Source organism: Spermophilus citellus (genome assembly GCF_964194105.1).
Source record: "Spermophilus citellus genome assembly, chromosome: 9".
Lineage (NCBI taxonomy): Eukaryota > Metazoa > Chordata > Mammalia > Rodentia > Sciuridae > Spermophilus > Spermophilus citellus.
The window spans coordinates 81,351,322-81,370,737 of record NC_138191.1 but is presented as its reverse complement, the minus strand read 5'-3'; the positions used below and the strand labels follow the sequence as shown (position 1 = coordinate 81,370,737).

At 33.4% G+C, this 19,416-nt stretch overlaps 1 protein-coding gene across 2 annotated transcripts in view; it reads right to left on the bottom strand.

Moving 5' to 3' along the window:
* Positions 1 to 19,416, bottom strand: part of ANKRD13C (ankyrin repeat domain 13C) — an 81,260-nt gene that overhangs the window by 38,523 nt on the left and 23,321 nt on the right. For both annotated transcript variants that reach the window (XM_081307487.1, XM_081307488.1), the window contains exons 2-4: positions 12,231 to 12,272; positions 2,953 to 3,057; positions 2,293 to 2,378 (exon numbers count right to left, since the gene is read on the bottom strand). In XM_081307487.1, coding sequence (XP_081163613.1) covers positions 2,293 to 2,378; positions 2,953 to 3,057; positions 12,231 to 12,272 — 233 coding nt within the window. The remainder of the gene's footprint in view (positions 1 to 2,292; positions 2,379 to 2,952; positions 3,058 to 12,230; positions 12,273 to 19,416) is intronic.

Below are 19,416 nucleotides of genomic sequence, written 5' to 3'. Positions count from 1 at the left end.
GATGCATGATTTTTCCTTACTTCTTTTATCGTTGATTTTCAGTTTCATTCCATTATGATCAGATAAGATGCATGGTATTATCTCTACTCCTTTATATTGTCTAAGAGTTGATCTGTGACATAATATATGATCTATTTTTGAGAAGGATCCATGCACTGCTGAGAAAAAAGTGTAACTGCTTTTTGTTGGGTGGTTTATTCTATATGTCAATTAAGTCTAGGTTATTAATTGTGTTATTGAGTTTATAGTTTCCTTATTCAACTTTTGTTTGGAAGATCTGTCCAGTGGTGAGAGAGGTGTGTTGAAGTCTCCCATGATTATTGTATGGTGGTCTATTAGACTCTTGAACTTGAGAAGAGTTTGTTTGATGAACATAGCTGCACCATTGTTTGGGGCATATATATTTATGATTGTTATGTCTTGTTGGGTCGCTGGGACTCAAAATAACTAACTTTAAAAGTAACTATCAAAATGATTATGTGTACTGTCTCATGATGGTCTAAAATAATGTCCATTACAACTGAAAAGATTTTTATATGAAGTGATACATTTAGTAAATATGAAAATGTTAATCATGATACCTGTGGAGAAAACTTTTATTTTTCAAACTAAAAGCTAAACGGCAAAGAGACTATAATTATTAAGGAAACTATCAAAATCAAATATTCTCTAAAAATTTAAACAGTATGAATATAAGTAAAGTAGTGCAAATATAGCAACACTGGCAAGTTAGACCTCCGTATTTAAAACAATGAAAGAAGTTTATCTAATATTAGATATTATTGCAACCTAAATACATTTTTCCTGACTCTTTCTATAACTCTTCAGATCTCAAAAAAAAGAAAAAACATTAGCATCGCCTAAGAGAAGACAAGCCATTATCACATCATCATCAAAACATAATTATTACTTAAAGCATAATAGCACACATTATCTTTCACCCACAGTTCTGTCAGACATCAAAAATAGAAAGGAACTTCTCGGACTATACCCAAAAGACCTAAAAATAGCATACTACAGGGACACAGCCACATCAATGTTTATAGCAGCACAATTCACAATAGCTAGACTGTGGAACCAACCTATATGCCCTTCAATGGATGAATGGATAAAAAAAAAAATGTGGCATTTATACACAATGGAATATTACTCAGCACTAAAAAATAACAAGATCATGGCATCTGCGGGGCAATGGATGGCATTAGAGCAGATTATGCTAAGTGAAGTTAGCCAATCCCTAAAAAACAAAGGCCGAATGTCTTCTCTGATATGGGGGGGGGGGGGTGACTATAAATGGAGTAGGGAGGAAGAGCATGAGAAGATTACCACCAAATAGGGAAGAGACATGGGAAGGAAAGGGAGGGAGAAGGGGAATTGCACTAAAGATGGAAGGAGACTCTCATCGTTATACAGAATACATGTATGATGATGTGAGGGGGGAAAAAAAAGAAGTGTGTCACATTAGATTGGGTAGAGAGAAGTGATGGAAGGGGAGGGGAGGGGAAGGGGGAAAGGGAAGGACAGCAGAATAAAATAGACATTACTATTGCTGTATATATATATATGAGACTGTATGACCAATATGATTCTGTAACCTGTACAGTCAGAAAAATGAGAAATTATACCCCATATGATTCAAATGTATGCTATGTCAAGATCATTGTACTGTCATGTGTAACTAATTAAAACAAGTTAAAAAAATACAAAGGAAGAAGGGCTGGGGTTGTAACTTAAGAGGTTGAGCACTTGCCTCATATGCGTGAGGCACTGAGTTTGATCCTCAACACTACATAAAATAAATACATAAAACAAAGATATTAAAAAAATACAAAGGAAGAGAACAAAAACAGAAAACAAATTTCTCTCTTCTGTGCCAGCACAATCAACTCTAACCACTCTGAGACAGGATGGACAAAACTTTATTGTTACATAAATAAAACACAAACTGCTCCTTTTAGCAGCATCATATTCAGCTATTATAGAATCTTCTAATCCAAAGCACAAAGGAAAATTATTGCCATTAATTATGATGCACCTCCTTTTTGCTTACTTATCTAATTTACTAAAAAGTAATAAATCTTTATTTTCTTAATTCAAAGAAAGTAGGTGCTTCTTAGATTATACTTATAATCACAATATTTTGTTATTCCAATTACTGCTTAATTTGAACATGCTTCTCACCCTTTATTAATCCTTAACCAGTAGTAAAAATTTAGAATTTATTAAAAATGCTTAAAAATCACACTCTCAATTACTCTTTAGGTGCAAAATCCGCAAAGAAATATAGCTTACCTCTTTCAGGGCTTTTAATAATCGAGGTCGTTTTTCTTCAACACTTTCCCTGGATTGCTGCTTAAGCTTTCTTAAAAGAGCTGTAACTAAAGTTGAAATGGGGGAAAAAAAAAATGAAAGTAATTTTTGCCAGGCTAGAAAACACAACTGGCTTATTTTACATACTGATTTTTCTAACCAGTTTAGAGTGAAGAGAAACTCTATGGGCTCCTGGGTTTCTTACCCACTGTGAGGTTTTTGTGACTTTCAAGGATTCTTTTATTCAGAATAACAACACTGGGGATTGAACCAACAGGCACTCTAACACTGAAATATATGCCCAGATGTTTTTATTTTATTTTTGAGACAGGGTCTCACTAAGTTGCCCAGGTTGGCCTCGAACTTGTGACCCTCCAGTCTCAGTCTCCCAAACTCCTGGTATTACAGGTGGGTGCCACCATGCCCATCTATAAACAATATACTTTTAAATATGGTTCCTCAATTCTTTTTGTATAGTTTTCAATGTTCAAGTTCCTAAGTCAAGAATAATTCACATATAATGTTACAGATTTAACTTCAATGTTTGTAGTATGGAAAAATAACACTAAATGAAAAATATCTCAAATTCGTCACTTTGTATTTTTGGAATATTTATCAACAACAGTAATTCATATTGCTTACTCATCTGTCTATCTCCATAGCTGATGGCTTCTGCCAGAGGGCTCCATCCCTGAGCATTTTTCACCTTTACTGGAGCATTGTGAGCCAAAAGTAAATGGGCACATTCTGCAATAAAAGAATGGTAATAATCAAACATCATGTAATTTTTTTTTTTTTAAGAGAGAGTGAGAGAGGAAGAGAGAGAAAGAGAGAGAATTTTTTAACATTTATTTTTTAGTTATCGGCGGGCACAACATCTTTGTTTGTATGTGGTGCTGAGGATCGAACCCGGGCCGCACGCATGCCAGGCGAGCTCGCTACCGCTTGAGCCACATCCCCAGCCCCAAACATTGTGTAATTTTAAAGATAAATTTTAAAGATAAATAAAAAACCATGTTGAAGTTTAATAAGTCAAATTAATACAAATAAATCTGTAAAATACTATACTTTATAAAATTAAATAATTTTTAAACATCCTATGTATCTAAACCAGATATTTCAAATCTCCAGATTCAAAAGCACCATTCTACTACCTAAAAATAAATTGGATTGCTCTACAAAGCAAGTATTATGTTTCCTAATAATTTTTTCCCGGAGTATTTTGAGAATGTTTCCATCCTCTAAAATATAAACTACAAACCTCAAGAATAAAGTACAAAAGTACAACCAAGTGTCTACTACTGTATAAGACCAAAGAGAGGATTTGTACATCTATAATGTCAAATGCAAAGCTCATTATTTCAAGGGGGGAAAAAAAGTTCTCTTGAAAAAATGTAATCAGTAACATTTCCATAAAGCCTTATTTTTCAAGTTTTATAAATATTTTAGTTTGGAAAAAAACACCCAAAAAAGGGCAAAATGTTACATGATCATAAGGACAAATGTGGAAAGTTCTCTAAGTAATCAAAAGAAGTCTAAGCAGAGATCTTTACAAAAGCTGGAAAAAAATTAAAAATTAAAGTGTATTAACAGGCAAAAAAAAAAAAAAAAACATTTAAAACTGAGACTCAGTAAATTTAGGTAGTATAGCCATACTCATTCATTCAATCAAGTGCCTACTATATGGCCATCTTTTATTACAAGGTTCTAGATATAAACAATGAAGAAGGAAAACAAGGTTTTGCTATCAGAAAGCTTATATCCTATGTCAGAAAATAAGTAAATTTTAAAAGAAAAAGAAAAAGAATATAAGATAAAAAATGCTTCAAAGGAAATAAAAACATTATGATAGTGTGGTATAGGAGGGCAAAAGGTGAATTTCAGAAGAATGGCACTCCATTAGCACTATTCCTAGTAATAGAAATAAGACCTATACTAACAAGAAACTTCATTAGAATAAAATAAAATAAATACAAAACTTTCAGAGGTGTTTTTTAAGTAAAATATACATATAAGAATGTTTATTTGTTTATTTTAATATTTGTAGTAGTAAATATACTGAAAAAAAATCTCCATTGTGGGATAATAATAAACCTATGTTGCAGTTATAATACTAGAGTAATATGCAGTAATTTTTAAAGAATCAAGTCATATCAAAAGAACAGAGGAGACTGCTTGAATGGTGAGTTACTGGTCAGATTTGAGAAACTGAGAACCAAAAACAATACTAACTACTAACTATTTAGAGTACATTGAAAGAAAAATAAACTGACAAAAAAATTAAAAGGTGATGAATTTTTCTTTACACAATAATGTAATGCCACCTTAATAAATGGTAAAAGTGGAAAATTAATATATTAGAGCACCCAGTATAATAACTAATTTAGGAAAGAATCTCAATGAATTCCAAAGCAACTAAGTAAGAAATTATGTGCTGCAAAATAAGATATTCACATGGTATTAAACTATCACCCCAAGACTATTTAATAGTTACAATAAGAAAAATGCTCTTTTCTAGTGGATGTTTTCTAATATGCCACAGAACCTGTAGAAGCAGTGCCCTCCACCTATGAAACAAGTGGGCAAATTTAGTAGCATTAATAGTGGAATAATCTAACACTATGTGTGTCCTAATGTGACACAATATAAAGTGGATTACATACCTGTGAAGTATTCTTTGCAAAAACATTTAATCTACATATGCCCCCAAAAGCTAATTTTCAATTTATAGAAAAGGCAGACACTGTAAGGGTAAAATTTCTAAGCTGATTCTAAGCTGCAAAAGTCTGAGTTAAAGTGTAAAAGACTAGGGCATTGTAAAGCTTCTAGATTACAAGGCCTGGGCTAAAAGGTAAAAGTTTATTGTTACAATTCCCCTGCTATCCCCAGAACCTGCAATCTCTGTAAACTTGTTAGGACAATGCAGGACCTGCTCAGTAAATATCTCCATTGATTCCCTGGTTGTTTAATAGCTAAGGGCTCCAGGTAACATGGCACGTAGGCATTCAGGCCCCAGAACCAATCAGTTTGAATGTGTACCCCACTTAGAAGTGACCAATCACCCCTGCCCAAACTGTTCCCGCCAATGAATGGACTAATCACGTATCAGAATTGTTGTTCAATTTCCCCGCGCCTCATGATGATTTGTTCTGATGTATGCAAAGCCCACCGCCCTCTCCAAAAAGTGTACTTAAGCTCTGCTTGACCTCTGCTCTGGGCTCTGGGCTGCTCTCCCTTCTTGAGTGAGCACAGAGTCCCAACGCGTTGGAACGGATCCCTAATAAAATCCCCCTTGCAATTGCATGAAGCTAGTCTCGTGTGGTCTTTCCTTCTCCGACGTTTCGCCGGACCCTTACAACACAAGTTAAATAACACTAAAGATAATCAAACAATTTCAAGATTAAGAACACTCTACAAGTCTACTGTATAAGACTTTTCAAAATGTTAGTCACAAAAGGGAGAAAAACAATGAATGATAGCAATGAATGAGCCTCAGTGGGTCTTATTTCAATATAAAACATCTATAAAAGTCGTTCTGGTAACAACTGGAGAAATTTGAATACATATTGGCTATGAGATATTATAACAATATTATTAATTTTCTTCCATGTAATAGTAATAACATGATTATGAAAGAGAATGTCCTTATTCCATATGCTAACATATGTAGGGATAAAATGAGATGATATCCACACTTAATTTTCAAACAGATAAATAATATATGAAACCCAAAGAAAGATACATCAAATATATAATATTGATGATTATTGAGACAATTAAAGAGTGTTTCACTATTCATTGTGATAATCTTTCAATTTTTTGCATTTAAGATTTTTCATAATAAAATGTTGAAGAGAAAAATGACATAAAAATGGTTTTTAAAAAATCAAAAAGAAATGAATTAAAACTATCCCAACAGAATTAAAGGATTTTTACAATGTATTACTAAATGATACAACTTACCTACTAAATACAAGGGCATTTTATAATCCCATTTTACTAAAATAAACAAAAATTACACACCTTGTGTGTTCAAACACATATGCATTAACCACATACAACAGTAAGCATGGCCAACAACAACAAAAAAAAGTGAAAGAATATATAACAAGTTTTAACATGGGTTATCATTTTAATTGGGAGAAGGGTAGGTTAGTGAGGAAAAAGAATGATGAAGAGTCAAACTAAAAAGAATTTTAAAAAATAAAAATAAAAGGGCCCCGCCACAACAGACCTACTACTGGGTTTTATTTAGTCATGTGTATATGTATTATAGAAAAAGATAAGGTTCATGTATGTATGATATATCAAAATACAATCTATTGTCATATATATCTAAAAATATCAAAAAAAGACAAGGGACTGCAAACATGGAAGATATCCATGGATTTGTGGGGACAGCTCATAACAGAACTGAGTAAAAAAAAAATTACAATAAGTTTCTAATGTAGTGATTCTTTCTCAGTGAATGCAAACTAAACCCCTTTGTTATAAATAAGGAGTGTAGGGTGTGAAGGATACCCTCAGGCCATAAATGTTAATTACCTTGGAAAAAGAAGATGCTCTTATATAATTTTGTACTGTATTATTTCAATTATTTCAATGTGTGTGTTAATAACCAAACAATTATTAGCAAAATATTTTTAATTTTAAAATATTAAAAAGCAGGATACACAACAATAATTAAAGCAACATCCCAGTTGTATAAACTAAGGTATAGGATTAGTGTAAGATTTATATATTATGCTAGACATGTCAACTATGTTTTCTAATATGCCACAGAACCTGTAGAAGCAGTGCCCTCCACTTACCAGCCATAAACCAACTGAGGAGCAACTAATGAAATCAGATAATCATAGATATGCCAATTACCTATAAAATATTCTTACACATTTTTTTTTTTAAAAATGGATAAAACAGGTAGTTAGCAACTAACTGGGCTTAAGAAATGCATACTGCCAGAAAGAATCCAGGATTTGAGGAATATAGACAAACTGAAATTACTAATGATAGAAATCACACAGAAACAAGCAAGAGCTATAAGGATGATAAAATATACAAAGAATAGATAGATGGAATGGAATAGTTGGAAACATAACAGAAGATCTAGAGAGATCCTCATGAAAGTGAGAAGCTATTCTAATTCTAGACATTTAAAAAAAATTAAAACTATACAAAAGTCTGAGAATGAATTAAAAGTTGAAGCAATGGGTTTAAAGAAACATTTTCTGATGTTTCTAACCCAATGGATGAGAATTTAAGATTTGTTTTTTATTTCATCTCCTAAAGATTTCTGAAATCTTCCCTAATAAAATATGATGTTGGGGCTAGGGTTGTGGCTCAGGAAGCGCTTGCCTGGAACATGTGAGGCACTGGGTTCAATCCTCAGCACCACATGAAAATAAATAAACTATAAAGATACTGTGTCCATCTACAACTAAAAAAAAAAAAAAATTAATGTGTGATTTTTTCATTTCCGCCCAAATCCATAGCTCAAAAACCTCCCAGGCAATATAGCCAACTTTAGTCAATGGACCTAGAAATTTGATTCTAACCAAAAGGATAAGAATTAAAGACTAGTTTTCAATTTTTATCTCCTAAAGATTTCTGAAATCTTCCTTAATTAAATATGTTCTTTATTTCCACTCAAATTCATAATTTAGAAACCTCCCAGACAACACAGCCAACTTTAAAGACCCAGAAATTTTAAAAAATCAGACTTCCATGGTGAAAAAATAAGGTTATTCAGTATATCAAAGTGAACGAGAGAAGGGGAGTAAATAAAAATGTAAAAACCCTAATGTATCTCTCTCTCCTTTCCTCAATCAACAAATAATTATCTGAATGGTTGGGGGGCTATGTTTACAAATAAGTAGATAAACAAAAAGTGATATCTCAAAAGAAGAAGATAAAAAAATAAGAGTGTTAAAAAAAATAAGAGTGTCATAAACTAAAAATGGTATAATATAAAAGAACTAAGAAAGTAGATGTTTTATCCTCTATTACACATTCCAATCTCATTCTTGCAGAACCCAATATCCAAAACATAAAAAGGCAATAAAGATAAAGACACAAAGGGAAGGAGGGGTGGCTGGGGGTGACAGGGAGGGGTTGGGGCTCAGTGGTAGCACACTTTCCTGGCATGTGTGAGGTACTAGGTTCGGTTCTCAGTACCGCATATAAATAAATAAAATAAAAGTCTAACAACAACTAAAAAAAAAGCACAAAGGGGCACACAACTGAAAAAATGTAAATGGATCTGTATATTATTTGTGGTGCCTACCCTACATGAAAAAGACTCAGAAAGAATAAATACCAACATTATTTGTACAACCTGAATCATCTAACCAAGTGCTTCCTAAAATACGTCCCATAGAACGTTAGTCTTCTCCAGATGCTGAAAAAGAACAAACATGAAATAACTAGGAAACAATGACTAGTATAACTAATACTTGCTCCAACTTGGAACTTCACAATGACTATTAGCCTATTATCATATCAAAATTATAACAAGTTCTACCATAAAGAAAACTTTTAACTCTTTCTTTTTTTTTTTTTTTTTTTTTTTTTTTTTTTTGGTACTAGGGATTGAACCCAGAGGCACTTAACCACTGAGCCACATCTCCAACCCTTTTTATAATCATTTTTTTTTAATAAGAGTCTTGATCCTCCTGCCTCAGCCTCCCAACCCACTGGATTTATAGGCATGCACCCCCATATCCAGCAAAAAATGCTAAACTTTTATTAGCCTGATATTTTTCAAATCAAGCTGACCTGGAAACTCTTTTCCTCTAATTGCCTAGTAATATCCCAAGAAACTAACGTTTAATGAAATGCATTTTAGAGAAGGTTAACATACATATACACCTATGATAAAGCATAACAGTACATACATCTAAAAGTAGAAAAACTATACCAGGGATGGTAGATAAGTTTCATTTCACATTCTAAAATAGCATCTGAACTGGCAAGCTGCATGCGAGCCTACCCAAAGCTAAATTCTAATATTGACATAGACTATATACTTTTTTTTTAAAGAGAGAGAGAGAGAGAATTTTTTAATGTTTATTTTTTAGTTTTCGGTGGACACAACATCTTTATTTTATTTTTATGTGGTGCTGAGCATCGAACCCAGTGCCCGGCACATGCCAGGCAAGCGCATTACCATTTGAGCCACATCCCCAGCCCAACTATACACTTTTTCAACGGTTCTGAGTGAAACTAGGGCAATGCAGTATACCATAAATAAAGGTTCAACATTCCAAGCTGAAATCAAAATTCTGCTACTTTATTCTATACAAGTTGCTTAATTTCTTAGGGCTAATATTTGTCCCTTGGAAAATAAGGCAACATGGGATATGGTTGTGTAAGGGTTGTTAATATGTACAAAGTACTAGAAAAAAGTATCTGGCATATTATAAATAACAAATATACTTTCATTATTTTCTAAAGTTTTGATCTAATGTTCTTTCAAAAAAAAGTATAAGTTTTCTTTTCTTCTTTTAGAATTTAACCTTTTTTTTTCTTAAATGTGGTGCTGAGGATCAAACCCAGTGTGAGGCAAGTTGTCTACTATAGAGCTACAACCCCAGCCTACCATAAGTTTTTAATTGATCAAATTTAGTTAACTACATCTGATGTATTTTTAGCAAGGTAGCTATATTAGAGATGTCTATCATGGCCTGCTTTGCCCATTTTCCTATTAAACACACTATCCTGATTTCCTCTCCTACCCCATCTCTCACTCCAAGTGAGCCTACCCAAAGCTAAATTCACAGAATATCTATCTCAAAGCCAGATAATTCATGAGTTTGCCAGCATCCATTTCTTAATTGCTTGGCTTGAGATGAACTGGACCAACAAACTCTTTGCTCAAAAATTTGGAAACCTAAGAAACCTAACAAATTGGTGGTAAATACTGAACCTAAAAAGTCATTAAAACTTAGGATCCAGGGGCTGGGGATGTGGCTTAAGCGGTAGCGCGCTCGCCTGGCATGCTTGCAGCCCGGGTTCGATCCTCAGCACCACATACAAACAAAGATGTTGTGTCCGCCGAAAACTAAAAAAAAAATAAATGTTAAAATTCTCTCTCTCTCTCTCTCTCTTAAAAAAAAAACAAACTTAGGATCCAAGGAAAGAAAGATATAAGATATGTAAAGACAGCAGATACACCATAAGAGACAGATGATAAATAGGGAAATGAGCAGATAGGAGAATGGCTGATCCCCAAAACATCTTGGTTCTTTATCTTGCTGAGACCTGGCTGGTCCCCATTTCTTGAGTTTCTATAATATATAGCATCTTATTATTATCTCTTTACTGAGAAGTTAGAACTGAATCTGTAATTCATATAAGAAAAGTCATATTGAAGTTAAATATTTAAATCACCAATTAATATAGAATTAAAATCAAAATTAAATAATCCTACAGATCTTATGATTCACTTAAACATGTGATGAACTTAAAAACCAAACTAACAACAACAACAACAACAAAAAAAAAAAACCCAAACTAACAGACTGAGGATATAGCTAGTGGTAAAGCACTTGCCAAGAATCATGCATAAGATGGCCCTGGGTTCAATCCCCAGTTTGTGTGTGTGTGTGTGTGTGTGTGTGTGTGTGTCTCACAAACACACACACACACACACACAAACTAACAAAAGAACTTTAATTTTCAATTTAAAAAAACAGGTTCTAATAACAACCCTTAGGTCAGTAGGCATTGGTCAAATGTTTATACAGTTATATTACACCATATGACAATAAGAGATATTCATAACGATACTTCTAAATAATTAAAAGGAAAAATGTTAAAAGATATTCATTAGTCTGTTTAAAAATACAGAAAAAAATTTTCCCCAGTACTGGGGATTGAACCCAGGAGCACTCTACCAATAAGCTACACCCCAGTCCCTGTTTAAAAATTTTAGATAGGGTCTTGCTAAGCTGCCTAGGTGAGCCTGAAACTAAAGATCCTCATGCCTCAGACTCACAAATTGCTGGGGTTATACCATGTGCCACCATGCCCAGATGCAAGAGTGTATTTTTAATAATATTTTCATCAAATATTTAAAGTTTTTAAATCTAGCATTCAGAAAATTGCCAATCGGCTATTTAGAATCCTTACTTTCCAAAATAACTGGGAATCCAGGTAATGGAAATGGCATTGTGTATAGGAATAATATACAGAAGTAGATTTTTTAAATCACCTGCCTACAAAGTATTTTTTTAACTAAAAAACAAACATGTCTCAAGTTTTTACAATTATCTATCATAAAGAAGAATCAACTTCTGGAGTTTAGATATATAAAATATTTCCTATTAATGTTTTTATAATATATTAATTTTTATTATCTTAAATATGAATTTTCAAAATATTTACTATTACATTTAATATTTCATATTATATAAATTAATACTTATACTAATTATAAATTACTATTAGTTTTTACTAATTATAAATACTTAGTACTTTTATTAGGTATTTTAAGACATTAAAAGTTTTACAATATTTAATAAACCTTAATATTTGGAAATAGGAGTCTTCTAAAATTATAAATACCTGCTTGATAAAGTAACTCAGAGAAAGAAAGTTTTATTTGTTTTTTTGTTTTTTTTCAGAGTTGAGGATTTAACCTGGGGTCTTGCACATGCTAGGCAAGCACTCTGTCACTGAGCCACATCCCCAGCAGAAAGAAAGATTTAAGTGACATGAAGGTTAGTACAAGACTTCTCTTTTTAAAAAGGACTATAAAAAATGGGGAAAAAAAAAAATATTAACTTTAATATGTTAAATCCTAAGCTCAAATACAAGAAAATCAAGTTAATTTTTTAAAAACTCAAGTGACAAAGCTGAAAATTTTAAACTGCCTTCACAAGTGAAGAAAGTTAAACATAAAAAGAAAAATATTTACTAACCTTTATTTCCTAACATCACAGCAAGATGTAAAGGAGTGTTTCCTAAAATTAAAAAATAAATAAATAAATTAGAAGGTGTAACAACATAAGAAATTTCAATTAAAGTGATTTCAGCATCTTCAGAACAAAAATAAACCATCTGCAAAATATTGCTTAAATGGCACATTCAAAGTCAGAGAATGCCATGGTTTCTAAGCACCCTGCTCTACCCCGCCAAAAGGGATACCTTTGAAATCTTTCAATCTTTCCAAATAGATGTCAGATTCTTTTTGCTGCTAATTCATCATGCTTTCTTTATTCTTTGGAAACAATTTAAATATCTACTCATTCTTGGGGATAGAAATCTTCAGACACAAACCCAGTCCTCAAATTGTTCAGAACACTGCTATTAAGAAACTAATATGGTAATAAATAATAGCTATTATTTACCAGAATAGATGGAGGTATAGCATGACAAAGCTATAGGACAGAGCTCCTAACTTTCCCTATGCAGAACACTAAATATAGAAGGATGGACCACACTAAAATAAGCCTTAAAGAATGAATTAGAATGTGTAGGTGAGCAAAAGTAACATTAACTAGCATTACAGTCTAAAACAAAATAATAATCTACAAATCACAAACAAATGCAAGAACAGTTTGAAGAACAGTAAACAATGAAATTAGATGAGCAAAAGACAAAGCCTTGAAAGCTATGCTATACCCTATAGTTGGTATTATAAAATGACTGATTTAATTTTAAAATGATATGCCAAACAACACAGCATAAAAAGCTCTTGATTTTATAAAAGAAAACAAACCAACAGTAATAACTGAAAATAAAATTACTGAATTAAATTTATGTATATGAATTTTCAGATATTAGCAATTTTATAGAAGTCATATCATCAAGAATTTTACCCAATAAAATAAGCTAAACATTTAAAGGGACCATACACAGGATGAAATAGACAATTACTTTTTCTAGGTAACATGCATGTGATTGATTGACACCAATATCTTAGCTTGATTAAACTTACCAAAATGATTAACACACACACCTTAGCTCCATAAAGGTAGAATGAAATGGGAACTGTTGGCAGAGTCAACAAGATACCATTTCAAGTGAAATTTAGAAAACAACACAAATGAATTCACTAAATTTAAATTCTAAGTTTTTTTATATAAACAAAACATGGAAATTGAATTACAGTAAAACTCTTAATCTTAATTCTTAGGAATAAACAAATTAAAATTAGATTCAGGAATATAATTCACTTCATGTTTTTTAGATATAAGTTCAAATGTCCATTAGTGACTAGGCAAAAGATAACTTCTGCTTCTTCAGGATTTGACTCCCAAGCCAAGTATTCACACCTCAGAATTCTTCCTAGCCGAGATATGAAAACCAACATAACACATACTGTTAATAATCATACATTGAAAAATGTTTCCAGAAAGGAAGTTTTGTTCATGATTTTACTTACGCAATGAGTCTTAATAGTTGCTTAATTATTTGTGTAAGCTGCATTTAAAAAAAAATTGGTCCTCACAAATTTTAGGCTCTTTAGTGAGCTTTGGGTATCTCCTCAAAATAACATGTCATAATGTTAACAAAATTTACATGAGTAAGAGTAAATGTTCAGAACATTGAGTAAGAGTAAAAAGGACAAGGCAAATAAAAAAGTATTCCTGGCTTTATAAAAGTACTGTTGATTACTAGCTTAATATAGAATATTCAATAAAGAAAAGACTCATTGCAGATACTTTTTTTTAAAGAGAGAGGGGGGGGAGAGAGAGAAAGAGAAAGAGAGAGAGAGAGAGAAAAAAGAATTTTTTAATATTTATTTTTTTAGTTTTTGGTGGACACAACATCTTTGTTTGTATGTTGTGCTGAGGATCGAACCTGGGCACCATGCATGCCAGGCAAGCACGCTACCGCTTGAGCCACATCCCCAGCCCAAATTGCAGATACTTTTAAAAACAAAGTTAGCAAAACTGATTTCCTTGTCTTCCCATGTTGATACCAAATATGTATCTCCTCAAGAAACTAAAGAAACTCCATATCTATAATTTTTTAAATCTCCTCCCCAAGAAAACTATAAGGTTAGGAACTTTTGATGGGAAATTTTTGTATCAGGAACTCAGAAAGCACAATTTTTCTACTACTAACATGTTCCATTCAATAAAAATGAAAATGCTTATGAACAATTTTAAATATAGTCATCCATTCATAATAGATCGGAGTTCATCTGTGGGTCAGCTTAATAACTATTATTTGCCTTCAGGGCCTTCAGCATAATGCACAATAAGAAAAACAATCAACATGAGTATCAATTTCCCATGTGAGTGATCTTGAATAAGTTCCTCTTCCTCCTTTTCAAAATATTGAACCTCCTAAATTTGCATTTACATCTGTGACTATCTACCAAGAATAAAAAATAATCATAAAAAATAAACAACACAAGAGATCCACACCTAGACACATTATAATGAAGATGCCCAACATACAGAATAAGGAGAGAATTTTAAAAGCTACAAGAGAAAGAAAGCAGATTACATTTAGGGGCAAACCAATCAGGATAACAGCTGATCTCTCAACACAGACTCTGAAAGCTAGAAGATCCTGGAATAACATTTTTCAAACACTGAAAGAAAATGGGCTCCAACCAAGAATCGTGTATCCAGCGAAATTAAGCTTCAGGATGGAAGATGAAATTAAAACCTTTCACGATAAACAAAAGTTAAAAGAATTCGCAGCTAGAAAACCATCTCTTCAAAAAATCCTTGGCAAAACATTACAGGAAGAGGAAACTGAAAATAACATTGAAAACCATCAGTGGGAGGTAGGACAGTAAAGGCGGGAAAGTAATCAAAGAGGAAAACTAATCAGGTTTAGTAACATAAATAAACAAATATGACTGGAGGAACAAACCAAATCTCAATAATAACCCTAAATGTTAATGGCTTAAACTCACCAATTAAGAGACACAGGCTAGTTGAATGGATCACAAAACAAGATCCAACAATATGTTGCCTACAGGAGACGCATTTGATAGGAAAAGATATACATAGACTGAAGGTGAAAGGCTGGGAAAAATCATTCCACTCATATGGACTGCGGAAACAAGCAGGAGTGTCCATACTCATATCAAACAAAATAGATTTCAAGCCAAAGTTAATCAAAAAGGATAAAGAGGGACACTGCATACTGCTCAAGGGAACCATACACCAACAAGACATAACAATCATGAATATATATGCCCCAAACAATGGTGCAGCTACGTTCATCAAGCAAACTCTTCTCAAGTACAAGAGTCTAATAGACCACCATACAATAATCATGGGAGACTTCAACACACCTCTCTCACCACTGGACAGATCTTCCAAACAAAAGTTAAATAAGGAAACTATAGAACTCAACAACACAATTAACAACCTAGACTTAATTGACATATATAGAATATACCACCCAACATCAAGTAGTTACACTTTTTTCTCAGCAGCACATGGATCCTTCACAAAAATAGATCATATATTATGTCACAGGACAACTCTTAGACAATATAAAGGAGTAGAAATAATACCATGCATCTTATCTGATCATAATGGAATGAAACTGAAAATCAACGATAAAAGAAGTAAGGAAAAATCATGCATCACTTGGAGAATGAACAACAGGTTACTGAATGATCAATGGGTCATAGAAGACATCAAGGAGGAAATTAAAAAATTCTTAGAGATAAATGAAAACACTGACACAACATATCGGAATCTATGGGACACATTGAAAGCAGTTTTAAGAGGAAAATTCATTGCTTGGAGCGCATTCCTTAAAAAAAGAAAAAACCAACAAATAAACGATCTCATATATCATCTCAAAATCCTAGAAAAAGAAGAGCAAAATAACAGCAAAAGAAGTAGAAGGCAAGAAATAATTAAACTCAGAGCTGAAATTAATGAAATCGAAACAAAAGAAACAATTGAAAAAATTGACAAAACCAAAACTTGGTTCTTTGAAAAAATAAATAAAATTGACAGACCCTTAGCCATGCTAACGAAGAGAAGAAGAGAGAGAACCCAAATTACTAGCATACGGGATGAAAAAGGCAATATCACAACAGACACTTCAGAAATACAGAAGATAATCAGAAATTACTTTGAATCCTTATACTCCAATAAAATAGAAGATAGTGAAGGCATCGATAAATTTCTTAAGTCATATGATCTGCCCAGAATGAGTCAGGAAGATATAGACAGCCTAAACAGACCAATAACAATAGAGGAAATAGAAGAAACCATCAAAAGACTACCAACTAAGAAAAGCCCAGGACCGGACGGGTATACAGCAGAGTTTTACAAAACCTTTAAAGAGGAACTAACACCAATACTTTTCAAGCTATTTCAGGAAATAGAAAAAGAGGGAGAACTTCCAAAGACATTCTACGAGGCCAACATCACCCTGATACCTAAACCAGACAGAGACACTTCAAAGAAAGAAAACTACAGACCAATATCTCTAATGAACCTAGATGCAAAAATCCTCAATAAAATCCTGGCGAATCGGATTCAAAATCGTATCAAAAAAATTATACACCATGATCAAGTAGGATTCATCCCTGGGATGCAAGGCTGGTTCAATATACGGAAATCAATAAATGTTATTCACCACATCAATAGACTTAAAAATAAGAACCATATGATCATCTCGATAGATGCAGAAAAGGCATTCGACAAAGTACAGCATCCCTTTATGTTCAAAACTCTAGAAAAATTAGGGATAACAGGATCATACCTCAACATTGTTAAAGCAATCTATGATAAGCCACAGGCCAGCATCATTCTGAATGGAGAAAAATTGAAGGCATTCCCTCTAAGATCTGGTACAAGACAGGGATGCCCTCTCTCACCACTTCTGTTCAACATAGTCCTCGAAACACTGGCCAGAGCAATTAGACAGACGAAAGAAATTAAAGGCATAAAAATAGGAAAAGAAGAACTTAAATTATCACTATTTGCAGACGATATGATTCTATACCTAACAGACCCAAAAGGGTCTACAAAGAAACTATTAGAGTTAATAAATGAATTCAGCAAAGTGGCGGGATATAAAATCAACACGCATAAATCAAATGCATTCCTGTATATCAGCGACAAATCCTCTGAAACGGAAATGAGGACAACTACTCCATTCACAATATCCCCCAAAAAAATAAAATACCTGGGAATCAACCTAACAAAAGAGGTGAAAGACCTATACAATGAAAACTACAGAACCCTAAAAAGAGACATAGAAGAAGACCTCAGAAGATGGAAAAATATACCCTGTTCATGGATAGGCAGAACTAACATCATCAAAATGGCGATATTACCAAAAGTTCTCTATAAGTTCAATACTATCCCAATCAAAATCCCAACAGCATTTCTTGTAGAAATAGATAAAACAATCATGAAATTCATATGGAATAATAAAAGACCCAGAATAGCAAAAACAATGCTAAGCAGGAAGTGTGAATCAGGCGGTATAGCAATACCAGACTTCAAACTATACTACAGAGCAATAGTAACAAAAACAGCATGGTACTGGTACCAAAACAGGCGAGTAGACCAATGGTACAGAATAGAAGACACAGTAACCAATCCGCAAAACTACAACTATCTTATATTTGATAAAGGGGCTAAAAGCATGCAATGGAGGAAGGATAGCATCTTCAACAAATGGTGCTGGAAAAACTGGAAATCCATTTGCATCAAAATGAAACTGAATCCCTTTCTCTCGCCATGCACAAAAGTTAACTCAAAATGGATCAAGGAGCTCGATATTAAATCAGAGACGAGGCGTCTGATAGAAGAAAAAGTCGGCTATGATCTACATACTGTGGGGTCAGGCTCCAAATTCCTCAATAGGACACCCTTAGCGCAAGAGTTAACAACCAGAATCAACAAATGGGACTTACTCAAACTAAAAAGTTTTCTCTCAACAAAAGAAACAATAAGAGAGATAAACAGGGAGCCTACATCCTGGGAACAAATCTTTACCCCACACACTTCAGATAGAGCCCTAATATCCAGAGTATACAAAGAACTCAAAAAATTAGATAATAAGATAACAAATAACCCAATCAACAAATGGGCCAAGGACCTGAACAGACACTTCTCAGAGGAGGACATACAATCAATCAACAAGTACATGAAAAAATGCTCAACATCGCTAGCAGTCAGAGAAATGCAAATCAAAACCACCCTAAGATACCATCTCACTCCAGTAAGATTGGCAGCCATTAAGAAGTCCAACAACAACAAGTGCTGGCGAGGATGCGGGGAAATGGGTACACTTGTTCATTGTTGGTGGGACTGCAAAATGGTGCAGCCAATTTGGAAAGCAGTATGGAGATTTCTTGGAAAGCTGGGAATGGAACCACCATTTGACCCAGCTATTCCCCTTCTCGGTCTATTCCCTAAAGACCTAACAAGAGCATGCTACAGGGACACTGCTACATCGATGTTCATAGCAGCACAATTCACGATAGCAAGATTGTGGAACCAACCTAGAAGCCCTTCAATAGATGAATGGATTAAAAAAATGTGGCATTTATACACAATGGAGTATTACTCTGCAATAAGAAATGACACAATCATAGAATTTGGAGGGAAATGGATGGCATTAGAGCAGATTATGCTAAGTGAAGCTAGCCAATCCTTAAAAAACAAATGTCAAATGTCTTCTTTGATATAAGGGGAGTAACCAAGGACAGGGTAGAGACAAAGAGCTGGAGAAGAAGATTAACATTAAACAGGGATGATAGGCGAGAGGGAAAGTGAGAGTTAAGGGAAATTGCATGGAATTGGAAGGTGAGCCTCAGGGTTATACACAATTACATATAAGAGGAAAGGAGGAGTAGGAGAAAAATTATATAAGTGGAAGAAATGATTTATAGTAGAGGGGATGGAGAGAGAGAAGGGGGGGAGGGGAGGGGAGGGGGGACAGTGGAGAATGGGATAGACAGCAGAATACATCAGTCACTAGAAAGGCAATTTGTAAATCAATGGAAATGTAACTGATGTGACACAGCAATCTGTATACGGGGTAAAAATGGGAGTTCATAACCCACTTGAATCAATCTGTGAAATATGGTACATTAAGAACTATGTAATGTTTTGAACAACCAACAATAAAATAATTTAAAAAATAAATAAATAAATAAAC